A 26805-nucleotide genomic window follows, 5' to 3' on the forward strand; every position below is an offset into this window, starting at 1 on the left:
GGCCATTCTGCTTTTTATTAGATCAGTCAGATTCCATAGTCAGGCAAAGTAAAACAGCAGCACATCTTTACATAGTTAAACAAATGCAACACATCTTGCATAGTTAGACAGATATTCTGCAACAGACCAGGTCTCTCTGTGCAGCCTTGGCAAGTCTTAAAATCCTTTGACTTAGGAACCCCAATATACTTGTTTTCACACCGAGCTCCACAGATTCTGCAGTGGGTTCAATTGTGCTTTGGCGTATCTGCTGGGCCTTTTAACCAATCAAATTCACATGCTCAGTCCAGCCTTTCCCAAGCTGAGCTCCCTTCCCAAAAGCCCCTCTTCTGCCCTCTGTCCTGCCTGACTCCCCAATCTCCCATCCCAGCTTGGAATCACAACTTTGTAAGCAGAGGCTGGCCAGTTTGTTGCACAAACTTCCTTCACTGCCACACCCATCCAGCCTCCTGGGAGCCCCAGGTTCATAGCTGCCTTTTCTACCTCCCTTCTTTGCTGGAGCCCCCAGGGAAATTGCCAGCAGGTGATGAATGAGAATGTATCTCACAGTATCTCAGTGTCTTCACCAGGTGAGGGCACATGTGAGGCAGCAGGCAGGTTAGCTTCTGTAGGTGGCTGTTGTCTGTGCAGATTGCCACATCTTTACTGAATACTGCTCGACTCAGGGTTAGGTTCAGTTGAAGAGACAAATGGGCTGTCTGTGGATTGTGGACTGCTTGGGAACTGAACCTCTCTTTATAGCGTTAGTTTTTTTTGTTTTTTGTTTTTTTTTTTTTCTCTGAGAAAGGATTCCTAAGTTCTAAATAGCTGACTTACTAATGAGCCCTTGTATACCTTGGGGGACTATCTCCTGTGTTTATTCTGTTTTATATGCGATGACTTACCTCCATAAAAGATTTAGCTCCTTCAATGTAGAGACCATTTCTCATACATTTGCTAATAGCACCTCCCTTCCCCCAGCACTGGGCATGGCCCTGAATTCAGACAGCATTTTGCACATAAATTATTTTTTAAAGCTGGCTGGTGTGCCCCCTGTACAGATAATCTAGGAACCTGAGAAGAAGTCTGTGGTGTACGCTGACACTCCTGTTATTGGTGCCTATTTTGAGAGTGTTTTGAGACTTTCCCCATCTACCTCCTTATTTTCTCAAGCCAGAAGTGAAACTGGATGCCATCCATTCCTGTGGTGGGACTGTGTGGTGTGTGGGCTGATCAGCCCAGCAGACACAGGCCTCGCCATCCCAGGGTCAGTAGGAGCAGGAAGATCTGTTTAAACACCAGCCTAGAGCGTCTGAGTGGCGGTCGCTGCAGAGATAACTGTTGGGAAGTGCATCCAGAGTTGGTTTCTTCCCTCTGCGCTGATTTGGCTCTTAGTAATTACCCCTTCTTCTCCTAAACAAGGGAAGGCAGATCCAGTTTCTAACACAACAGCACAAAGACTATCCATTTATGGAGTCAGGCTTATAGTAGCACATGGTGGACAATCAGCCTCCCTGGGGACAGATCTCTTCACAGTATCTTTCGGTGTTTTTTGGAGTGAGTCCAGTAGACTTTGGGAAAATCAGCATTCACTGACCTGAGTGTAACACAACCCCGTTGTGCGACTCCTCCCTTGGCTGGGGGAGGAATCTGGAGTCTGAGCTTGGCGAGCTGCGGTGTCACTGTCGCTCAACGGATGTTCTTACAGCGTCACTTCAGTGTTTCTGTGCTGCCGCTTCTCAGAATGGCCATGTTGTCTGCTTTGTCATGGGGTCATCCTGCTGTGGCTTATAATTGTTGGACTGGCTGTGTGCGCCAGGTTTCTAGGTGGCAGCTCGACAGCATCTTCGTAGTGTCCAGGGCTTTCTCTGCACACGAGCACCAAGTAGTGTCTGTACATTCACTGTGCACTGTGGGAGGAGTGGCTGCATGTCATCACAGGAGACCTCTGCAGCGGCTGCAGTGGGAGGAGTGGCTGCATGTCATCACAGGAGACCTCTGCAGCGGCTGCAGTGGGAGGAGTGGCTGCATGTCATCACAGGAGACCTCTGCAGCAGCTGTGAGCTTGGAGTGCTTGCTGGACTACAGCTTGGATCAGGGTGTGGCTTCAGGTCTTCCTTCGGTCAGCACAGGGTTGACCAAACTAATGTTGTAGTCTCTGGTGAGGTGTTTCCCAAGTGGTGTGCTACTAACACAGCAAGCTTACCCTGTTGCCTCTGGTTGGATGATAGAACACCCCCTCTTCACCTGCATGCTCCTGTATCACCTCAGTGGATGTCAGAAGGAAGTCTCTATACTGGCCTATACAACTGTACGCTCAGAACTCTTGGGAATGCTTGTACTCAGGACAGGGTTTTATGGTCTCATTGGTTGTTTGGAGGGGAAGACTGTGCTTAATGGAGTCAACTCTGAGGTGTAGATTCACATGTGGGCTTAGTAGACTGTCCATTCAGAGGTCCGAATTGAGGCCAGAGGCCTTTGTGTTCTGGAGGGGATGGCACTTTGTTGGGGCAGGCCCTCTGGCTACAGGCAGAATGTGGTAGGGGACTCAGCTGTGAACCAGTAGCATGTAGGCCCCCATCTCTCATCTGGGGAATCTGAGTGACCCACTGCCCCATCACTAAAGGCCACAGCATGAACATTTAGGGTGTGGTCTCCTGACCATGGCCATGCATGTGCCATAACTGCTGGTGCTCTTTGGATGACTGACCTCCTTTCCTTCCTGCCATTTCCTAACCAGTGGTGGGAGCAGGAAGCTCAACCACATAGAAGTGGGGAAAGGACTTAGACTGGTTTGAATTGTCTCTGTTGATTGACATTTTGGAGTCTAGAGGTACTCCTAAGAATGGTGATTTATAAGGAAAGGTTGGCTCTGCAGTGTTGTGTTCTTACAATTTCTCCTTGAAACAGTGGCTCCAGATCTTAAAGACAGCCTCGCACAGTGTGACTCACAGTGCAGTGGCCCTCAGCACTGGTGGTCATAGTAGCTTGCTGGATTTCATCTTTGCTACCCAGGCACCACAACAAAGCCTCCCTGAGTTGTTAGATGCCCTCTAGAGTTGGCTGCTCTTCTGTCTCATCCCCCACTGATTGGATGTGGCCTCACTCTGCATGCCGTTCTCGTACTACTGCAGGTACTGTATCGGCTTCACGTTAAAGGGCAGCAAGTCACCAACAGGCCAGCTAAGAGTGACCTGGAAGTCAGTAGCATGAGAAAATGAAAAGGAGCTGGCATGTCATTGAGGAAAGTGGCACCTAGCCTCTGCATGCTTAGCCCCAGGGCTTGCATTGGCTTCTATGGGAAATTTCTTCATTTGTTCCTTGGGCAGGCACCCTGAGAGGGTTAGAAGAAATCTTAGGTATCTTTTGGCTGATCATTTGGGATCATGGTGCCTCCAGACTCTGCTCATCCCAACTGAGGCTCAGATCAGGGAGGGCAGTGGGAAGTGGGGTCATGCTTTCATGGAGGGACTCTCTTCCATGGTGAGCCTGGGAAACAGGCCAACAAAATAGGCATTTGATGGAAGGCTGTGAATTCTGCCCAGAATAAAAGCAAAGGTGGCATCTCATGTTCATCTCAAGACAGTTTACAGTGTGGCCTACCATAAAGGAGTCCACAGCTCAAACGAGCTCCTCGCCCTGGCTCACCCTGTCTTGCCCAGCCTCACTCAACCATAGCTCTGGTTGTGTGAGCATAAAGGGACCTTTTTCTCTTGTTTCTTTACGTTGTGGGCAGAGTTGCTCCTCTCTGCTTTTGCAGACAAAATAATGTAGAAGAAAAGGCAAGAGGGCATTGGGAGCAGCATTGTGAGTGATAGCTCCTCCATTTGTGTGTGTCTGCCAGGTCCTGACCAGCAGTGATTCCTGCAGGAGGTTGGTGTCTCTGGCTGCATCTGGCCAGGAGTAGTGCTCTTCAGCGGTGAGGGAAGGTGTCATCGTAGGCGAGGTCCTTGCCTGACTTAAGGCCCAGTGACTTTGCTTTGTTTTCTTAGGCAGAGCCCAGTGTCTCCCAATTACCCTTGCAGATGTTTTCCTGTTTTTCTGCATGGCCAGCATCCTTCCACTGACTGAACATTCTGTCCCTCTCTGCCTGCAGAGACCGGTCAGTGCCCTTTCCCCAGAGAGCATTTTTGGCCTGTGTGCTTAGTCTCGCTCTGTTTTTGCCATCAAACACCGTGTTTCCTCCCAGGCTCCAGATTCTCCTTCAGTCCTGAGACTCCTGGATGAACAGTAACATGATTCTTGAACATTCTTTGAGCTTCAGGCCCGGAGGAGTCTGATTGGTGCTCGCGCTCCTCAGTGCAGTGGAGGCTGTCTTCCGAGGCAGCCTCCTCGTGGTGTGGAAAGTTGTAGTGAGCGCAGAATTAGCAACTTGCTTTCAACAGTAAGTCAGTGATGGCAGCCAGAGCTTCTACACATGAATTTCCCAAGCTTAGTCTGTTGGGACAGAGGGCACACTCTGCAACTTGGCCAAAGCCATGACTGGCAGGCGGACCTGTCAGGTCACACTTGGTCTTCCCCATTCTCTCGGATTCCTTTGTGCACTTCTGCCTGAGCCCCTTACCTCACCTCCAACTGCTTACCCCAGGGCAGGCTGGCTTTTGTTGCTGCGCATTAATGAACAACACTTGGAGAAGCAGTTTGTTTGTACTGGCTCGCTCAGGTTCACCAGCATGAGCCCCCAGAGCATTAGGAAACCCTGAGGAGGGGTGGGCTTGGCTCCAGCGGAGCAGCCTCCACCCTGCTCTTTGCCCACGAAAACATGCTAGTGACCTGGTCAGCACTTCTCCAGTGGGGGCCACTGTTCCCACGTGTTGGGGAGGCTTCCTTGGCCTTGGGGAGTGGCGGCCCCTGACCCAGGTGGGCTTTCAGGGCACCTGCCGTCTCACCTTCCTTAGAGTTCTGACAGATACCCGGGCACCCACTCCTGTAGCACCCGTGCTTCTCCTTCTGACCATCATGGGAAATGGTCTCATGGCTTTCATAGTGACCCCACTGCTTCTCTCCCTGAAATGGCCCTGCTCTGGTCACTTACAAGAGTGTCCAGTGATAGACAGGTCTGGAAATGCAAGCTGCACTCAGCCTCACCCTCAACCTCTTCCTTCTGTTTCCACAGAATGAGATGGATGATGTGCCCTTCTTTGACGTCCAGCTGCCTTATGAATTGGCAATCAATATATTTCAGTATCTGAACAGAAGAGAACTGGGTCGGTGTGCTCAGGTAAGTGTTTGCTGCCACATGCCCAAGGGTCCCCAGCTCTGACCAAGTGTGGGGAGCCCCTAGAGCAGTTGATTCTGAAGAATCACAGTTGACAGAACTGATGAATGCATAACAGCTTTATTGAAGGAAGCCTACCTTGAACCAACAGGGTCTTGTTCCACAGTCCCTTTTGATGTATATCTTCTGGTGACTGTCTTCTGTGCTGGCTCTGAATTATGACGGAAGTCCTGGGCTCTGCCTGCAGCAAGCTAGCCTGTGTTAATGCATCACATGTGTTAGTAGAAAGACATAGCCCTTAAATCAGACTAGTCATTAGGGTGGCAGCTAAGGGTCAGCCCAGGGACAGATTGGTGAAGTCATGTTTTAGAAAAATAGTCTAAATTACCCTTTAAATAGCAGAGCCACGCTCCTGAGGCGAGTGAGAAGGGAGACACTGGGGGGATTGCACAGGAGCATTGCCCGTGTCTTGCCGACTCTGGAGCAGAACGGTGGCCAGGCCTTGGTTGCCTGCAGGGATGTTGTGGGAACTCTTTCCCTGGGGAGACATAAACAGATATCTCCCCACTATGTGGGGCAAACACTTACATGATGACAAACAGTTCCGTCACTGTGTTTCCGGGGAACTGCTGCCATAAAGAGCACAGGTGGAGGGAAACCCATCGAGGCGTAATGACCCCAAAGCAGCCGCACCCAGAAAGCCTTACCCCAACATGGCTGTTGCATCCCAGCTGCATAGATGAAGTCACCTCTTCAGTTAACCTCCTATAGTTAATAGTCCAGCTCCCCGAGACTCCCAGTTAAGGCAGAATTGCATATGCATGGCCGGGAGGTACAGGGGGAGCAGGTGTCTCCAGTGAGGATCCAGTAACCATCCCCACCTCACTGTCTCTGATGGAGGTCAGCAGGCTGAGGCCCCTGCACGTGGTCACTGCTGCCCTGATGATGGTGATGGGTGTTAGCTCGGCGAATAGTGCTTTGCAGCAGTCTGAGGTTGGCCATGGTCTATTCCTGACCAGGTATGCTCTAGGGAGGCCAATTACCTTTTTTCCTTTTAGGTTTTTCTTCCAGTTTCTAATAAAATTGAATGAGTGTTCGTGGCCGTGAGTTTGACCTCCAGTGCCACCACCAGAGAAAAGGAAAAAGGCAAACAGACTCGAGTTTAGCTAATGATGTAACTTAGCGGTAGAGTGCTTGATTAGTACACAAGGCCCTGGGTGCTATCACTGCAAACATCAAACCAATTCAATGGAAATCTGTAGATGTGGCAGCATGACCACTGTGTCATTGTGGATACAGTCCTGTATCCAGCGTCCTGTGCACAGTAAAAACTGCACAGACCAGCTGGGACAGGCCCTGGTATTGGGCCTTTTTATGAAGTATGTGCTTCGTCAGTTCCTTGGAGATGCTGAGCGCCTTTGGCGTGTGATTGCTGCAGTGTCTGTCGGCAGTGATGAGATGAGCTGCATGAAGAGCACCTACGTTGTCGTTCCTGCCCCCACCCAGGGGATCTGGGTGCTTGTTTTCTAGCTCACGCCTTGGCTCTGCTCCCAGGAATGGAGGCTGAGGACATAGTTTTCAGCCTGATGCCAGGGTGTGGAGTCCCAGAACTTTCTCAGCCAGCTCTGCCCTGCACAGCCGGCACTATGCGCTCACCTACTTTCTAGGAGTGGGCTGCTCTTGTGGGAACACTGCTTTCACATGAATTTCTGCTCTCTCATTTTGTGGAGAGCCACGCCACTGGCTCTCAAGTGACTACCTTCTGTCTAAAGAGTTAAAGAGTTTATCAGGGCATGATAGGGTTAGGTAGGAGCAGTCCCCTTTGGTACAGAGCGGTTGCATTCAGGAGAGATTGACAGTTGACCTGCTGGACAATTATCCTGTAGGTGTGAGCTATTTAATTTGCAGCATACCAGTCTAGTTCTCACTAGAACTCTAGAACTCTTCCCTTTATGTCCAGTTGGTGTGTGTGTGTGTGTGTGTGTGTGTGTGTGTGTGTGAGAGAGAGAGAGAGAGAGAGAGAGAGAGAGAGAGAGAGAGAGAGAGAGAGCGCAACCTATTTTTTGAAAACACGTGGAAGTGTGGAAACTATTCCCAAGCAGGCCCCTTCAGTGCTCGGTGATGGAGTTGGTTGTGATGGGGAAGCTGAGCTTTCAGAGTCTTACATGAAGACAACAGTGGATGGCCAGCAGTCAGTAGGATTGGCTTCGTTTCTGTCATCATTATCATAAACGACAAAGAATAAATATAAGAGTGTTTTCATTTGTTCCTGTAGTGGTTGTTTCTGCAGCAGGGAGAAAGTCCTGTTGAATGGGCTCCCTCTGCTCTGTCTCTCTCCTGTTCTCTTACTCTCTTATAATCTAGGCATGTTGGGACTTTAGTGAAGTGGGGCCAGTTGTGTGGAATTGGCATCCTGAGCTAGTTTTGTACTCTTGGAGAAACCTGTTGCTTAGGTCTTTATGCCAAGCTGCTCTCTGACTGGCAGGAGACCTGACTAGAGATACCTCAGAGATGTCATTTGCCACTTCCCCAAAGTGCTTCCCTTCAGTTGGTACCCTCTGTACTGATGTGCCCTCCACCCTTGCCAGCAACCAGTCTGTGGGCACTGTGTGGATTGAGTGTCTCTGCTGGGAGGGCTTCATTCAGAATGTCATGAAAATGGCAGGACTTTAGGAAGCTCATTATCAGTCTGACAATGCTAACATTGTGTCCGTCCTTTCCACGCCCACAGGACTCCTAGTGTTTTAAAGGGTAGTAATTGCCGTGCATATTGAGAAGATCGCCAATTTCAAAATTACAAAATTATTTGGTTTCTGTGAGAAAGTTAAGTGCTGCTGTATAGCAACATGAATAATTCTAAAGAGGGATGGTTTCTGGTATTTATCAACTTTCTGTTGTTTTATAGGCTCTTGCTGTGTAATCTAGTCTGTCTCAGGCCTTTAGGCCTGTTTTAGCCTCCTTGGTTCTGGGATTACAGGCATGGGCCACCATGTCCAATTCCAGCATTCTTTTTAGTTCTTAGATTGACGTATTGTTTGTATGAGTATCCTGGCTGTGTGCTCTCACATGCAGTGCTTGGACCGGATGCTTGCTTGCAGAAGTCAGAAGGCATCTGGTCCCCGGGAACTGGAGCCACAGATGGATGTGAGCCATCCTGTGGGCACTGGGAACTGAGACCAGATCCTCTGCAAGAGCCACAAGTGCTCCCAACTGCTGAGCCACCTTTCCAGCCCCTTCTAACATTCATTTTAAACATTTGAAGCTAACTATGAATTCATAGGAAGCTGCAGACATGCATGCAGGCCGGTATTGTATGTCTTTCTGCCTGTTTCTTCCTGCAATGGTACCTCTTATGTTCAGTGGGAACAGCATCAAGCACATTGATGTCAGTCCACTCCATGATGCCTGCTTGGGTTTCACTGGTTTTCCATGCTCCCATCTGTATTTTTAATTCTGTTCTGTCTTATTGTAGGTGTAAATCTGTGTGTTCTCTGCTACTGTCAACATACAGAATGCTCACCACAGGGATCTCTTGTACCCTTTATGGTCACACCTATCTTACCCATGCCTCCTCTCCACCCCTAGCCCCAGCAGCCTCTGGCAGCCTTTGGTCGAAGAAATATATGTTATAGCGTGGATACTTCTTTTTCCAAAAAAAAAAAAATGATAATTTATTTTTATTTTATGTACATTGGTGTTTTGCCTGCAGGTATGTCTGTATGAGTTTGTTTGATCCCCTGGAACAGGAGTTACAGACAGTTGTAAGCTGTCATATGGGTGATGGGAATCAAACCCAGGTCCTCTGGAAGAGCAGCAATGCTCTTAACCACTACGCCATCTCTCCAGTACCCTTGTGACTATTTATTTCTTAATGTCTAGTTTTAGTAGTTGAAATGCATAGGCAGTAATGTCAGAATTTTCAGGTAAAGGGCAGGAAGTTGCACATAGAGGTCCAAGGCATAGTGGGGCATATCTGTAATCCCAGCACTTGGGACACTGAGGCAGGAAGACTGTATAGACCCAAGACCAGTCTGGGCTACATAGTAAGACTCAGTCTTAAAGCCAATAAAGAAAAGGAAGAGGCAGAGGTGAGCCACTGAAGGTTGTGGTACAGCCAGTGAGCAAAAAGCATACAGGACCAAAACAGGCTAGTAATTTTGGGGCAGAATCCCAGTGTGCCAGAGTCAGGCTGTCAGCTTTCAAGGGAGGGGTAGTGCCGTGAGCTGACTGTGTGTTCACCTTGGGACGCTAACATTTGCATTTTACATTACAGCTCTGATCTTGCAGTCTCTGTAAGTCATGCATCTGTCACCAAGTAGGTGTGAGCAAACTCTCACGCCACGACTCCACAGATTTTAGTTCCCAGCACCTCTTCAGTTTGACCATCCTGGTGGCTGTCAGAGTCAGGTCAGAGGGTCTTTGTACACAAGCACAAAGCAAAAGCACCCTCAGGAGCCACTTAAGTGGCTGTCTACTTCACACGGGTTTAGAGAAAGGCAAAGCCACTAGGAGGGACGGGATGCAGGAAACAGTGGACTGACTGGTGGGTACCGGAAGGATTCTGTTGGCCTACTATCTTGTAGGACATCTTTCACGATTGAAAAAGTTCAAAGAGAACATAGAAGGTGCGAGAATAAGAGAGTTAGAGCCTTCGGGGCCCAGTGCATGTAAGGGGTTGCAGGGTTCATAAAAACCAAAAGAGCTCTTTTCTTTAGAGTTTTAAGACATTGAATGTACCCATTCCTCACTTCCAAGGGTTTGCTGCGGGCCAGGTGCCGTTCCTGACAGCAAGTGCTGCAGTGAGCAACGCTAGCGAGGAACCTTTATAGAGGGTGTGGGTCCTGTGCAGTGAAGACCAGGGGGAGGGAGGGAGGGAGGAAGGGAGGGAGGAAGGCAGGCATGCAGGAGTCCTGAGGTAGGTGGAGCTGAGGCTGTCCTGTAGAGCATCTCCTGTGGATGAGGACTGGCAAGAAGGTCACAATGACTGGACTGTGGTGTACACCGAGACCAACCTAATGTGTTCCTACTCCAGATGTATCACTGGGTTCTGTGTTCATGGTAAGAGACATTTGCAGATGCAGCTCAACTAGAGTCCTGGTGAGAGAAAGTGGCTGTGGGTAACCAGACAGGCTAGTGCGTAAAGGGCCAGAGCTCAGATGGAGACAGATACTGCTGACATTCTGGCTTTGAGGGCGTAGGAAGGGACCACATGCCAAGGATGACTTCCGGAAGCTGGGAACGTTACTAAAACGTCCTGAAAGGATGCTGTCTTGACAAGCACTGGGTCCCACACTCACCTGCATCCGTGATCCTCAGAACAGCCTTGGAAACTGGTGCAGGATGCTGAGCAGCAGTGAGCACAGGAGAGACAGAAGCTGAAGGGCATGCTGGGGAGGTGGGGAGGTCTTGCAGTGTTGTGAACAGCGATCACAAAGGCTGTCTCTATGTGTTGAACGCATCACTTTGCCTGCTCTAGGGAGACAAGGATGGAAGGGACACCAGCTAAGGCTGTGAAGTCATCTAGAGGAGAGGACATGGTGACTTAATGAGGGTTATACAGTACAGATGCGTGGAGTCACGATTGCCTGAGGGCTGGATGAGGGGAGAAGGAATGGCCAGTTAGGATGGCCGGGAGTGAGAGAGAGCTAGTGCAGGGTGTGAGGCTGGGATTGAGTCCCCAGTTGAGCCTTGGGTACTGCCAGCACATCAGTGATAGTTAAGCCAGGAAAGCAAAAGAGAGGGACACATGGAAGTGAGTGTCTTGAGAGTGCTCGGGATGGGATGTGAGGCCAGGCGGGAAGGAGACAGTGCCGGCTGCTCTCCTTGTCACTGTCACCTACACACAGCTTCAGGAGACAGAGCTGACTTTGACTCAGGAGCAGAGAGGGCAGGAAGAGAGCTGGGCTGTAACCCCAAAACCCCTTCCACGTTTAGCTATACCCCATCTCCTAAGGTTCTTCCCCAACAGCTGCTGCCAGCCAGCTGGGACTGCACACCCTAACACGTAAGCCTGGCACCAGAACATGAAAGCTCTCAGGGCAGCAGGAGAGACTGAAGACGTAAGTGCTGCTGTTTGTCATGGGGACAGGACTCAAAAATGACCACAGGCGTTGGTCTCCTCACAGGGTGACTTGTGTGTGGGGGAAGCTCCTGGGCTCAGGAGCACACAGGAAGAAGACAGCTGAGGTAAGGAGTGCATAGAATGATGTCCTGCTCCATGGAGTGCTTTCCTCAGGCCGATCTGGAGCCTGGACCTGTGGAGAGAGCCATGCTCCCAGTCTACTGGTAAGCCTAGTCCAGGCAGACCTAATAAAGCCAGGTTTTTTTTTGTTGTTTTTTTTTGTTTTTTTTTTTTTGCCAAGGGCTTTTTTTCCTCAATGTGGCAATTCACAGTGGAGCTATAAAGCAGAATGCTGGAGCTACTTTTATTAGCGAAAGTTCTTGCAGCTGAGGCTCACTCAGGGGGGTTCTGAGCTGGGCCATTCCAATTCTGGGTTGTTAAAGACCATTAGACCTTTGGAAAAGTAAGGCTTGTAAACTTGCTGGATTACAATATAAGTTAAGAAAGCAAAACTGTTAGAAAAGCTTTCCTTGGGTGGGACCCTTTCAGATTCGCTTGTGAAAGTTTAGCTGGGTTCTTCTGTTTCCCCGAGTTCTGCCATTTTCTCCTTTGAAAGGAAGCAGCCCTTTGTGTAGTTTGCTGATGACTCTGTTGGCGCATCACTGTGTAATACACTGTGTAATAGTAGGTGTGATTGGGACCCCGTGGAAATCCTTCTCAGCATACCTCTTACAGATCCTCCAAAGATGTGCTCCGTGTGCCCTGCTGATTCTCAAAGGCCCTTCTTCCCAGGCAGCCAGAAGCAGCCAGCACATACTTGCCCAAGACCCAGTTTGGGCAGCCGGACGTGGGAGGTGGGGACGCTTGTTGCCTCGGGTTGACCTGCAGAGCTGGAACTGAACTGTGCCTGCCATGAAGACGTAGACACAGATGGGTGTGGGAAACAGAGCCTCGGTTGCCCTTCCTCTTAGAGATGAGCAGTGCCAGACTAGAGGCTCCGAGGAGTCCCAGCAAAGGATTCTGTTGCTCCAACCCGAGTTCTCTTAACTCATTTCACTTTGGGATCCCACTTCAGAAACCTGCCAGCACTGCAAGAAACCAGTGTCCATTAGCTATGCTTTGCACTGCTGCCTGTGTCTGTAGGGTCTGCCGCCATCCTAAGTCTTGTTCAGTAGTTGCAGCTCAGGAATTTTATAAAAGTTTGTCTTCATTATAAATTCTAAGGGTCAAAGTTCATACCCTATATCAAGCTAGCACTGTACCCTTGGAGAGCCCAAGTGTTTGTCACTCCTTGTTGTGACCATATTAGGTCCAAGTTCTCGTGGCCTAGAAGAAAAGCACCTTCCCTCTGGAGTTGAGTGTGGCTGCCCTGCCATGGCTAACTCTGCTCCCCCGCCCCCTCGTGCTTTGTGCTCAGCTCCATCCTGGCATAGACAGATGAACAGATGAACTACTGGATGTCATGGGTAGGCTCAGCTGTGAACCAAACTAGCCAAAAACAAAACCACAGTGTTCTGTCTAGTAAAAACTGGGGCCTCCACTTGACTGAGTCGTTTCCTGGTCTTTACGGCCTGACCACGTGTGCTCAGATGATGGCTCGACAGCCCATGGTTGAGGTAGATGTGTGGCCTGACAATGTGGTTTAAGTGGATCTGTGACTGATGGTGTGGCTGTGCCAGCGTGGGCTGCGTAAGGGATCCATGTCAGCTGTGGGCTAGCTTCCGTGGTCAGCTCCCCCTCCCTTTCATTCTTCCCTCTTAGAAACAAGACACAAAGACCCATTTTCTCAATGACTGATGGGTGTGAGAAATAGCTATTGCAGTTATCTGAGGAGTGTGGATCAGTAGGCAGTGGGGTGACATTTAATGTGGGCAGTGTGGTTAGAAACTTAAGGATTTACATATGGAAAGACAATATTGTGAAAGTGAGATTGAGCTTTGTGTTCATGAGGGATGGGGTACATATATGTACATGCATACATGTGAAGACCAGAGGCCAGCCTTGGCTTCATTCCTCAGATCCTGTCTACTTTATTTATCCTTTTCCCCTTGACTGATCAAGAGCTCACATTGGTCTGGCTGGACTTGCTGGTCAGCAGCTACCAGGGATTCCCCTGCCTCTCTGCCCCTCCCAAACCCAGTGCGGGAGGGTTTGCAAATGCATGCCACCATAGCCAGTATTTATGTGGGTTCTGGGGGTAATCTTAAGTACTTGCGTGGCAAGTACTCTACTGATAGTGCTGCTCTCTCCCCAGCCCCATTTGGAACTTTCTCTCTATATATATTATGTTTATGTGTATTTGCCACCTGTATGCATGTGTACCGTGTTTGTGCAGTGCCTGTGGCGATCAGCAGATGGTGTCAATCATTTCCCCTGGATTTGGAATTAGAGGCAGTTGTGAGCCACCTTGTGGGTGCTGGTAACTGAACTTGGGTCCTTTGGAGGGATAGCCAGTGGCTTAACAGCTGAGCCATCTCTTTAGCCCTACCCTTTGGAACTTAAAAAAGAAATTGAACTCTAGTTCACGTTTTTGAAAGGCCTGAAAGAATATATACAACTTAAAGTCCCTGATGGGAAAAAGAGAAAGAACAGTGAGAGATTTGTAGTGATTGGAAACTTCATTTTTTTTTTCCTTCGAGACAGGGTTTCTCTGTGTAGCCATGACTGTCCTGGAATTCACTCTGTAGACCAGGCTGTCCTTGAACTCAGAGATCTGCCTGCCTCTGCCTCCCAAATTCTGGGATTAAAGGCTGCACCATTACCACTTGGCAGGAAGCATCTTACAATATTCTGAGTAGGTGGCATAAGTATGAGGCTGTCCATAACAACAAATTTGATGTGCCTTTAACGTCTAGTAAGCTGAGCCGCTCCGGAGGCTTAAGCACACCATCCTGGAAGCCATGATGACCTGTCTATAAGCGAATGAACAAAGTGATGCACAAGGGCCGGGGTGGGGACTAGCCTGTTGCACACGTGCCTTCTGTCAGTCACCAGTCCTGTGAACAAAAGCAGAGCCCCATCTCAGATGGGGAGTTTACATTCACAGATACTGGGTAGCATTCTGAGAGGTGGCTGTGGAAATCAGTCATGTGCCTAAGGCTGAATAGGAGGAAGAGAAAGGACAGTGTTAGCCCAGTGAGAATTTCAAGAGCACGGCAAGGACACTGTTGGGTACACAGTGGGGGCTGCTCTCCTCCAAAGGGACAGCCACTGTAGCAGGCGCCTTGTGGCAGCCCAGACTATTGGGAAAGGTAGCTCACTATGGAGGGGGGTGATCCAGATTGCCTGAACCCCAGCAGCGAAGGATGCTGGGGTGCCTTCTTGTAGTAGCGTGTGCCCAGTTGATCTGCACACCTCCTCTTAGTTCTCAGCTTGAGCCATATGGTGACGACTGTTCTGGGGCTGAGATGGGTGGAGCTCTTGGAGTCCAGCCTCCTTTTACTTTATGAAGTTTCATCTCTTTTTGAGTCTTATGTCTTTTTTTTTTTGAGGCAGAGTTTCTCTGTGTATCCCTGGCTGTCCTGAAACTCGCAGAGTTCTGTCTCTGCCTTCTGAGTGTGGGGATTAAAGGCCTATCTGACTGGAGTCTTTTTTTGATTTATTTTTATTTTATGTATGAGTTTTGCCTGCATGTATGTGTGTGCCACCTGTGTGCCTGATGCCCATGGAGGTCAGGAGACAGCGTCAGATCTCTGAGAGCTACAGTTAGAGATGGCTGTGAGCCACCCTTGGGCACTGGGAATTGAACCCAGGTTCTCTGCAAGAGCAGCCGGTGAGTGCCCTTATTTGGCTGAGTCACTCTCCAGCCCTCTTAACTTTCGTTCATCTATTCCTTTAGTGATGCCTTGGGTTAAAAACATTCTCTAATGTGCCATTTTTATTAACAGTTTTGAGTTATTTTCTTTGTTATTATTATCACTATCACTATTTTTGGTAGTTTGAAGCGGGGTCTCACTGTAGACCGGGCTGCCTGGAACTCACAGAGATCCACGTCTCTGCCCCCAGTGCTGGGATTACAGAGGTGCTCCACTAGATCTGGCTTTGGTTATTCTCTCAACAGTTGCCCAGGTTACAGGGAATTGAAATGCAGCCCCATCACCCCACAGCTCCTCAGATCTCCTCCAGCCTCTGCACTTTGTGCACTTGGCTTTGTTCTGTAGAGTGGATGATCTCACCTGACGGACTGATTTTCTGCCGGTTCAGATTGGCCAGTGAGCCCTCTAGTGAATGCTTGCTGCAGTTAGCTCTCCCTCACAGCGCCTCTTCAGTTGCTTTGTGTCGAGGATCCTGTGCACCCTGACTAGGAATCTTCTTCCTGAGCCCGGCCCTCATCGAGTCTTACAGCTGCTGTTTTGCTCTGTGCTAGGGTCTCCTTTCATATTTGCTTATATGTGTCTTGCTTGATTCTGTTTTGTTTACAGTGGGCATTTTGGGTGACTGCTGCGGATCTGACTGAGCTGCCTGAACGCCCACATTTGAACTAGTCGCTCCTGCCTCTGTGGAAGGGATGAGCTAACTATTGTTTCGGCGTTACTGTGGCCCTTGAAATCTCCTTAGCTAGTGACTGAATAGCGGCAGTGGCCCTCCAGCCTCTGCTGAGGGCCCATTGTATGTTGGTTACAGCTCTGTCTTAGCCTGGGAGCTTCATGCTTGTGCAGAGAGAGGTTCACGGCCAGCTGGAATCTAGAAGTCAGGGCTTTCTTACTGCCCCTGCTTCAAGTGCCCAGCAAAACCCCTGTTTGCGCCATGCTAGACTGCCAGAAATGCCGGGGTTTTCAAAGATCTTGGGGGCACTTACTTCTATTTTTCCTCTTGAGCTGTTTGGTCAGCATCTCGTCAGTCCCACCATCAGAGCCTTCTCAAATACTGCAGTGTTAAAACAACTGCTCTTCCCTCAAGATAGTGGTTTGTGGTGTACTTTTGGCAGGACCACAACTCACTGTAGCCCAGGCTAGCCTTGATTTCACCAGCCCTTCTGCCTTAGCTTCCTGAGTGCTGGGAGTTCAGGTGTGAGCCACCATGCTGGGCCAGCAGTGTTAAGCTCATTTGACCCTCACTGTTTGGAATAGCTGCCCTGCAGGTAAAACAGATCAGGTAAATCATCCTGAGTGCTTTCCAGCAATCAACCAGGCAGGTCAGCACTGCCAGCTCTTTAGGAATTAGGTTTGGTAAGCTCAAAGCCTGCCTGTCCCATCCTGTGCCTCCACCCCCACCACTGCTGGCTGTGTAGTTGTTATAAATCTGAGGCTGGTGGTTTTCAAGGAGCTGAAGGAAGAAGAGGTAACACAAGTTGATGGGCTAGTGCCTCACAGTCCTTACCGCGTCCAACCTTTCTTTTTTTCCTTGTTTGGTTTTAAAGATAGAGTCTCACCATGTACTTCTCGCTGGCCTGGAGCTCACTTTGTAGACCAGGCTGACTTTGAACTCGCGTATAATTGCCTACCTCTCCTGAGTGCTGGAATTAAAGGCATGCACCATCATGCCCTGCCGTTATCCTTTTTAATATTTATTTATTTATTTGTTTATTGAGTACTGGTCCTTAGAAGGTTCAAGCATTTCATCACTTCCCATGGTCCTGAAACAGTCAATAAAATAAAATATCTGCTGACACATGCTTAAGTATGGGTCCATGTAAACCATAGTTTACACATGGAGGTCCTCAACTTCCACCTTGATAGAGTTGTTCTTTTTTTATTAAACTTAATTATTGTGTATATCATTTGTATGGTGTGTGTGTGTGTGTGTGGTGCATATGTTTTTATGGTGCGCATGTTTGTATGGTGCCCGTGTGTTTATGGTGCATGTTTGTATGGTGTACATGTGTGTATGATGCATGTGTGTGGAGCACGTGTGTGTATGATGCATGTGTGTATGGTGTGATGCCCTTGTGTGTATGGCATGTGCACTCATGTATATAAGGCATGCATGTTTGGCATGCATGTGTGTATGGTATGTTCATATCTCAGCCTGTGTGTATGGAGTTCAGAGCCAGTTCTCTCTCACCTTTATGTGGGTTCTGAGGACTTGAACTCAAGTTGTCAGGCTTGTCCAGAAAGCACTGTGACTCCTGAGCCCTCTTCCTGGGTTTCTTACTCACCACTATGTATGTGTGCTGGCTGGCACTTGGATTCCAGGCGTCCTCCTGTCACCTGTCCACAGCTTTACCTGGCCCTGAGGATCCAAACTCAGGCCTTCCACTGCAGCAAATACCAGACCCACCAACCCGTCTCCTCAGCTCCTTTTCCTTTCCTGATTACAGTACTGGCCAGACCTAGAGCCTCTATGTGCTAGGTAAGCACGCGACCACTGAGCCATGGCCCAGCCCGGCCTTCAGTTTTGGTAGTGCTCTAATTGCACCACGGAGCGACAATCAGACTTTGAGACATCTTCACACCCCCATCCCAGCCGGTCCTGTCAGTCCTGTTTTCTTCCTCATCCTCCAAGGTCTGACGTAGTCCCAAGGAGTGGTAGCAGTGTAGGCTCTTGTAAGCTGCTGGCCCTCTCTGTTTATCAGGAGTGAACTTCAGTTCATGGACTCCATCCTGCATCTCCAGTGCATGCTGTAGACGGATTGTGTTGCTCTGTGAGGTCAGTTTCTCTTTTGCCCAGGGGAGTCCATGCTTTGGTGCATTGTCCTGTGATGAGGTAAGCCTGGTGCACCCCTGCTGAGGGCTGGAAAACAACAAACATTCTGAGAGTTAAAACAGTCAGTCCCTCCTGGTACTGTGAGGATTGGAGATTTGTGCCAGAAGTAACAGTCATTTCTCCACCATATATTGTGGGTCCTGCTCACCAGCTCGAGGGCTGTATTAATGCTGTTACTGTTTTAATCTGTGCGCATAAGAGTTCTTCATGCAGCATGAATTTAGTTAGATTAAAGCTTTCCACATCACAGGCCGTCAGACTCCCGCTTTGTAAAATGGTCATGCAAATTTGTCCACAAACTCACCTGGGAAGCTCCATGTGCTTGTATGGTCTTTACCGTGTTCAGTTTGTTCTTTTAGCATTTTGCGTATTGGTGCATTGTTTGTCTCTTTCATTTGTTAGATGATAATTTATCACACCATTTAAAATGTGACGTTACATGGTGGTATAACAGTTTTGAAATCTTGACAGATATAACTGGAAACATTTGCTTGTATTTTTTCCACCTCAGTGTGTTTTGTTAATGAGACGTTCTATGCTGCCATAAGCCCGGAGCTGTAATATAGGTGTTGATTGATTTTGGATGGCAAGGCCTCTCTAATTGCAGATCTTGACATTTGCGTCACTTGTGCTGTTCTAGGTGAGCAAGACATGGAAGGTGATTTCTGAAGACGAGGTGCTGTGGTACCGGCTGTGCCAGCAAGAGGGGCATCTTCCCCGGAGCAGCATCTCTGACTACTCCTGCTGGAAGCTCATCTTGCAAGAGTGCCTTGCCAAGGAGCATATGTTAAGAGCCAACTGGAAGGTAGGCAGTGGCCAGTGGCCTCCCCTGAGGTAGGGACAATGGACAGCAGGCCTGCAGTTGCTGCCTGAGGCTCATTCCCAGAGTGGAGGGAGCAGGGTGTGCTCAGCACCCCCAAGCCCTCCAATTGTTGAGTTCAGCATCTTCCTTACAGTTGCCCCTCTCTCGGCCTTGAGCCTAGAGCTTCTTTCTGCAGTGCAGGAAGGGGGCTGAAGTGGACTGTCTGACACCGCCTTTCATGACTGGTTAGGGTCACTGAAGTCTTCTCTGTCAAACCCCTCCTCCTTTCTCTTTCCTTGCCTCCCAGAGGGCCGACAAGGCAGCAGCATCATGCACCAGCAAGAGGCCCTTGGAGGCCTCTGTGGAGCTGCTGCTGGAGAGGTGGCGTGCTGCTGAGTGCTGTCTGCTCTTGCCTCACGTAACCCTTGGCTTGCTGCCCTGACATTTATCACTTTAAGGCTCTACAGAAATATTAGATCAAGCTAAGCATTTGCAGAGAAGCATTTCTGGGAGAGCAAGCTGTCAGGAAGCATGTTCCAGGGCTTGGTGAAGTACAGCAAGGTGGTGCATGGCCAAGCTGCTTCCCACCGAGGCAGCTGGGAATTCACCCATTGGAGATGGGGTAGAACTGGGCCCTTCTCTCACTTAAAGGTTAATCCAGATAGACTTTGAGTCAAGAAAGCCTTGTCGTGACCGGTAATGATATGTTGCCTATGTGATGTCTGGTCTGTGTGTAGTCACCTTGTAACCAGATTAATAACCAGTGCACTGGCTCCATAGCATCAGTGAGCAGCGCTCACCCCTATGAGATGGCCAGCTTCAGCACTGGTGATGTTAGACCAGCTCTTTTCAGGATGCCAAACAGTACACCAGGGTCCCCACCAGATGCCAATAGCACTCTGCCCTTGTTGTGGCACACAAGATCTCTCCTCTCCAGGTGTTACCAGGTATCCCCTGGGTGGCCAATTACTCCTAGTTAAGAACTAGTCATCACTGGAGAGTTGGCAAAGTCAGTCTTCTTAGTGCATGAAGACACTGCCAGTCAGAGCTCACTGGCCTCATGGTACCTGCATCCACAGAAGGTAACAGGAAGTAGGCTCCTATTTAGGTCTTCTGATGGATGGCAGAATGATCTGTGTAAGAAAGCTGCTTAGATGAAGCAGGGCCTAGGCACAGGCCGCAGTCCACCTGACGGCCGAGGGAAAGAAGGCTTGGAGCTGGGCTTTCCTACCTTTCTGTCCAGAGAGACAGGAACCAGGAGAGTAAGCTCGTCCCTGGCATTGAATTCAGAGATTTCAGAGCCAAGGGAAGGCAACAGCTCTGCTTATGCTGCTGCTTTGGGGTGGGGTGGGGGGTGGGGGCAAGGGGAGGAGGGCAGGGTGTCCTCATTTGGGCTAGAGGTGGTAGAAGTAAAGAGCCTTTGGCATTGGTAACAGTTCACAAGGAAGATGTGGTGCTACCCAATGTCTGTTCCCTGTTTTCTCCAGCGAGTGTAAAGCTACCAGGTGTGCTTAGTGTGGCGCTGTCTGTCAAGTGACCTGGTTAGATGGGCAGCAGGTGGCGAGTGAGGAACCTCTGCGTGCCCCCATTCTCATCTGGGTGGCTCAGAGTAAACACTGCTCCCAGGCCTGTGGCTGTGGGGAAGGTGACCCTAAGGATGGTCTGACATGTCCCCCATGGAGCCTGCCTGTGTTCAGGGCTCTGGCCAAGTCACAGGTACAGTGATTCTGACCTAACTGAGATCCCTTTCAGAGGGCAGGCAGTTGGCACGGTAACTCCTAAGTTAGTGTCTGAAAACCCCAGAAAGGACCCTAGAGTTCTGAGGACTTCCTCCTAAGGCATGAGCCATGAATGCATGTCTACCTGGACCTGCAGCTCAAAGCTGACTGGAAATGAGTTGCCATAAAGCTTCCCTTCTGGCCTTTGCCTCGCAAATGCCAGGAAGGATGAGATATTTAATGTCCTAGCTGCTTGCTGTTTTTCCCTCTCCCCAATAGGGGAGCCAGGACCATCTGGATCTAGAATGGGAGGCAGCTTCTCCACTTCTGAGCTCAAACAGCGCCTGCCAGTACCCATGTAAAGATCGTTTCAGCGATCATGGGAAAAAACCCAAAGTCACACGAGGGCACATAGCCGGGATCTGCCTCCTTCCACCCTCTCACTCCCCACCTATGTTCCCAGGGAGCACCCCAAGTTCAGGCTTAGGCTTTTATTCAGAGACCATTCCCAGAGAAGTCAGACTCTTAGTCAGAATGGCATCTTTTCTGCCCTCTCTGGTCTATGTCCCCTGTGAGCGTTTCATTTATTCTGAAGTTCTTTTACGCGTCCACTAAATGCTTTCTCCTGCAAGCTGAGCTGCTTAAGGTACTTGATGCACTGCTTCGGGCCCTGCCCTGCTCAGGGACACTTACCTGTGTGCTCATGCTTCCTACTGGTGACATACTGGGGACAGGCCAGCACCTCACGTTCACTGCTCCATGCAGTGCTTCTGGTATAGGCTCACCGTGTTGCCATTTTATCCTCCTGAATGCCCAGTGTTGCCAGTGAGGTCAGTGCCACTGAAGATGGCTGTGGCATGTAAGTGAGACAGAGCATGTTTTTAGGGGGCCACCCCAAGACTGGTACAAACCACACCCCTTTTCCTCACAGAATCGCAAAGGAGCCGTGAGTGAGCTGGAGCACGTTCCTGATGCCGTTTTGTGTGATGTGCGCTCCCATGACGGTGTCGTCATCGCAGGGTAAGCAAAGCCATGTTCCTTTGCATCAACTCAATCTGTGCCTTCACTTTCTGCCCTCTGCCCAAGTACCCAGTTGGGTACTATTGCTCTTAGGATTCTCTTCTAGGGTCTGGGAACCGTACAGCAGGGGTGGGTGGGTGGAGCAGGTCTGTACCTGTTTGTCCCAGTGTCTATGATGACCCTGCTTGGCTCCGTAGTGAGAAGCAATACTGTGGCCAGTGCAGCTTCTGCAGGCCTTGTGTCCTGGTTGAGCTTCTGTGACTTTCTTTGGCTGTTGTTCCAGAACCCACTGTGAGGAGTTCTTCATGGCTGTTACCACAGAGATCTGGACATGCATTTCTTTATTGTACAATCAGATCAACTGTATTATACGGTTACGATGTCTCTTGAGCTAATGTCTCAAAATGTAAACTTTATATACTTTTACCATCTCGGGCAGTGTGCCAGAAAGCAAGAATGCAGCCCATAAGCTTCTGAGTCAGTTGGCTTTGTGGGAACTGCTGCAGACTCCTGCCTAGAGGAAACAGAACTAAGAGCCAGCCTTGGACTTCTACAGTCAACAGTCCTTCATCGTTTTCTCTTCTTAAGTAGCATTCCTCAGTGAGCGCCGTGTGAAGGCCAGCAATGGCTCAGGGGTCAGAGTGCTGCCACCAAACCTGACCCTGGAACCCACACCTCGTTTATGTTGGTGGAAGGAGAGAACCAGTTTCTGCAAGATGTTCTCTGACGTGCCATGACACCCAAATAAATGAAATGTTAAAAAATATTAAAGCACCATTTGAATTGAAATTCCAAATAGATTATTTTATGGCAGGCCCTGACATTAAAAATTGTTTCTCTTTCATTATACTTTATTCATTTACTTATTTGTGTTATATGTGTGTTGGGGAGTGCACACAATACTTGTGTGCAGGTCAGAGGACAACTTACAGGATTGGCTTCTCCTGCTACTGTGTGGGTCCCAGGGGTCGAACTCAGTTTGTCAGGTTTGGTGGCAGTCGCCCTTACCCACTGAGCCATCTCACTGGCCCTTCTGTTTTAAAGATAATCTGGCCAGGAAGGCCAACTCTCCTTAGCTTCTATTCACTGGCCTCACGTTCTAACATCTGAGTGGGTAAACTGCTTCCTGTCTGTCTGTCTGTCTGTCAGGAGCGGTCAAACCTATAGCTTCATTGTGAGATGTGGTTCTCTGAGCTGCTGACAGCAGAGAGCTTTGCCCCACGCCTGAGGACCAGTGGTGACCAGCCAGGGCTCCATTGCAACTGCTGCCTCTTCCCCCGCCTTCCTCTCCCTGGAGATCTGCCCAGCACTAGATAGGCCACCAAAGGCCCAGCCTTACCAGTGTTCTGGGGATCGATTGTGTGAAACTTGAGCTGCAGGTCACAGAGCCTCCTCAGCTCCTCCCTGAGAGAAGCTCCAGTTGACGGCTCCGTCTGAGACCCTGCAATCTTACTGTATGCAGAGCATCTTGTGTTTATCATTAAAATTTTATCTGGCGGTTACGATGCTTGTTTTCTGGGTCAGCTCTTGAATCCTTTTCATTTGAGACAGTGGTGTTTGTGGTTACCTCATTCCCAATCAATGTTGTATTCTCTAGGCTTTCTGCAGTTCAGCATCTCCAAGGAGCCTCTTAAAGAGACAGCATGGCCTCTCCTGCTTTTGCTCATGCTGATTTCCATACTCTCCTTGTTCCTCTTTGTTTGGCAGAAGTAGAACCTGACCAAAGGCTGTGCTCCACGCTTTAGCCTCTGAGATCTACTCCTGCGGCTGAAATGCAGGCTTGCTCCTCCCCACCTTGGCATTCTCTGTGTAGTGGCCTTGCCTCCTTTCCTGTCGTAGACGTTCTTGATCGTCCCCTCCCTGACGTACAGGCTCCCGTGTGGTCTGGGCCACACTGTCTGTTGAGTCACCTTGCATCTGTGAAGTCTGAGCCATGGTGAATATACCGTGGTGTTCACACTTTCACTCTCAAACAGTGAACTTCAGTCACTTCAAGACTCTGCAACTGCTGCTGCTAAGTCCAGAACATTCTTGACACCCTGCAAAAAACCTATTTCCTGTGCTTTTTTTTATTTTTTAATTTTTTTTATTTTATTATTATTATTATTATTATTTTTGGTTTTTCGAGACAGGGTTTCTCTGCAGCTTTAGAGCCGTGCTTTGTTTTGTTTTTCAAAAGGTTTTTCTGTGTAGCCCTGGCTGTCCTGGAACTCTTTTGGTAGACCAAGCTGGCCTTGAACTCAGAGATCCACCTGCCTCTGCCTCCTGAGTGCTGGGACTAAAGGTGTGCCCCACACTCAACAACCCCAGTCCCCATTCTTGATGGGCCATTTGAGCCCTGCCTCTTTCCAGAAGTTCTTGAGTACTCTTGATTAAGACAGTTACCCTGGGGTGTGTGTGATGCCATGTTACCCTGGGGTGGTGTGTGATCCTCTATTACCCTGGGGTGTCTGTGATCCTCTATTACCTTGGGGTGTCTGTGATCCCCTGTTACCCTAGGGTGGTGTGTGATCCTCTTACCCTGGGGTGGTGTGTGGTCCTCTTACCCTGGGGTGTGTGTGATCCTCTTACCCTGAGATGTGTGTGATCCTCTTACCCTGGGGTGTGTGTGGTCCTCTTACCCTGAGATGTGTGTGATCCTCTTACCCTGGGGTGGTGTGTGGTTCTGTTACCTTGGGGTGGTGTGAGCCCCTGTTACCCTGGGGTGTGTGTGTGATCCTCTTACCCTGGGGTGTGTGTGATCCTCTTATCCTGGGGTGTGTGTGATTCTGTTACCCTGAGGTGGTGTGTAGTGCTGTATGTGATTTTGTATGGAATAAGCATCAACATTTCATGCATAGCCTTTCTCCCCTCCCATTATACTCCATTTTCCCTGGGAAGGCAGAGAAATGTTTGGGATTTTTTTTGTTTGATTGATTGATTTTTAGTTGTCACAACTTAAAACCATGGAGTTTTGAGCTTGGAAATGACTTCAGTGCTGATCTTGTTCTAGAACTCTAGGGTGTAAGTGGCAGAGACTGTGCACACACGCCACCCTCCCATCTCCTCTGAAGCCTGTCACAGTATCAGTTTATTCTTTTAAGATGCTAGCCCAGTCACATTCTTTTTGCAGAAGTGTTAGAGAGTGGCTGGAGTCTCCTGACCCCATAGTCTGCACCTGTAACTTGCTGCACCGTGTGCGTTGGTTTCCAGGCTGGTTTTCACTTATTTTCACATAATATAGTCAAAGCTTATATTGCATATTATTACTTTTTTCTTGCAGAGTTTTTCTATGTTACTTTTCATTACTTTCTTAGATTTAATGCAAAATTCCCCAGCTTGTTCCTAGTTTTCTCCTTCATTCACCCAATGGCAGACATTAAATTAAGTCGCTTTCTGTTTCCTAATTGTTCTGAGAAGTGTGTTGGAGGATGACATAGGACATATAGACACAAATTAGAAGGTTGTGATATCACTAGGCTACATACTCTCTGAGGGATACAGTTGTGTGTGGACTGCTGCTGAATGGGCCGTTGTGTGGCACACGATGTGGTGGTGTTAAGAGCATTTCATGTGGATGGCCTGCAGATGGTTTTGTTTCTGTTTTGGTGCCGCAGGTTGTCTCTAAGATTATAAAGCAGAGGCTGCTGCAGAAGCTTGGTGTCCTTTGTAAACAGGTGTTCAGTTCAGGTTCTGTGCTATCGCTGTGTTGATAGTTTTCTAGTTGGAATCCCTTCTGTGAGTCTGTGGACTTAAAGGAATTTTCTATCTTCCAGATTCAGAGACTTCAAAAGCTCTTCCATAGCCCTCAGTTTTCCCAGTGTGACTTTGTGATTTGAAGTTCGCAAATCACACCTCACGCTTGCTCCTGTACACATCTCCTTACTTCTGGATGTTGCCAGAAATACCTCTGCTCTCAGGCCTCTGGTGGTTTTCTGGCTCATAATCTACCAGCCGCTACCTCTTGAGCATCTTGCGGTTTGATCCTGTTGACTGCACCCTTCTTGTGAAGGCAGGGTCATGTGGTCAGCACCTTTGGCCCCACAGCTCCTGCTTGAGCCTAGCACCCAGCTGACATGGGGAGCAAGTCCTGGAATCCCAAATGAAGTCTCCCTCGGGCCTTTCCTCTTGTCTTACTGAGTCTCCATAGGTTACTCAGCCAGGAAACCAGCGTCCCAGAACATGTGAGGGCTAGCTGAGACTGCTTCTGCTAGGACTAGCGCTTCAGACATCTCTGTTCCAGCTAAAATTTCCCACTTCTTAGGAAAAAATTATGTTCAAGTTCATTCTAAGTACAGCCCCTTCCTGTCCTGCCAGACTCAGTGTCCTCCTGTGTGTCTGTGCTCTGGCCCTTGCTGTGCTGGCCAGGCAGCCCCAGCCTGCCTTCTGTGTCACATTTCATCTGCAGAGCTGGTTGGCAATGCGTCAGGGAATGTCTGTTTCTTAACTTTTAATTTTGTAGGTGACTGCTGTTAAAATTTTGGGATGTTCTTTAAGTTGTATGTTGGAATTGAACGTGTAGCTCAGGAGAAGTGTGCTTGTCTGGAAAACACGAGGTGTTAGGTTCAGTTCCTAGCACAAAGGAAAAGAGCATCAGTAATGCTGCGTGGATTCATGGAGGAGAGTTAATAGGGGCAGAGAGCTGCGATAGGCTCTCTGTCCTCTGGGGCTTGGCTACTCTTCTCCCCAGTGGTCCTGTGGAAGTTAAGACTTGCAAACAGATGGCATCGTGGACTCCGAAAGCTCACAGCACCAGCCCAAGGTGTGGGGCCAAGTTGCATTTGCTATGAGTTCTGCTGGAGAGCCATCTAAAGGAGAGCAGCCCAGGCAGAGCCTGGGGGTCCGGGGAGCTAAGCCTGGGCTCCTTTAAGGTCCCATGCCAGCTCTGCCGTCATTAAGCTATTAGCTCACCGAAAGCTTTTATCCATGCCCAGGAGTGTATGGCGGTGTGTAGTTACCTCCCACTCGCTTGGGATCACATGTCTGTGGCGGCCCGTTTCCATTAGTTAGCTCACTTTCTACTCAGACTAGAAGACTGCATCTCTCAGATGTTTAAAGTATTCGCCCCTTTACATGCTAAGGGATGTTTCAGTCTACCCAGGTGTTTCCCCTGGTTTCCATGGTCACCATGCATGGTTCCTGCCTTTCCTGGGGAAAACCACAGCTGTGCATCCCTGTTTCCCCTCTGTAGATGGGGTTGGAGGGAAAACTGTATCAGTTAGTGCTGCTCAAGTTAACTTTTCTTTACCTGAAAGTGCTTGGCTGGCCTGTTCTCTCTCCATCCTCAGAGAGGCAAGTGCTCTGGAGCAGATGCTGAGAAACACCACAGCTGTCTCGCAGCCAGGTGAGCCCTGGCCGTGTCTCCATTGCAGGCAGGCCTGGC

At 49.2% G+C, this 26805-nt stretch overlaps 1 protein-coding gene across 1 annotated transcript in view; it reads left to right on the forward strand.

Annotated features, from left to right (window-relative positions):
- Fbxw8 (F-box and WD repeat domain containing 8) overlaps positions 1-26805 on the forward strand; it is a 99371-nt gene that overhangs the window by 6904 nt on the left and 65662 nt on the right. Inside the window, exons 2-4 of the mRNA XM_085681279.2 lie at positions 5096-5200; positions 18544-18708; positions 21355-21443. Of these exons, the coding sequence (XP_085537405.1) occupies positions 5096-5200; positions 18544-18708; positions 21355-21443 (359 nt within the window). The remainder of the gene's footprint in view (positions 1-5095; positions 5201-18543; positions 18709-21354; positions 21444-26805) is intronic.

This window comes from Myodes glareolus, chromosome 2, assembly GCF_982192425.1.
Source record: "Myodes glareolus chromosome 2, mMyoGla1.1, whole genome shotgun sequence".
Classification (NCBI taxonomy): Eukaryota; Metazoa; Chordata; class Mammalia; order Rodentia; family Cricetidae; genus Myodes; species Myodes glareolus.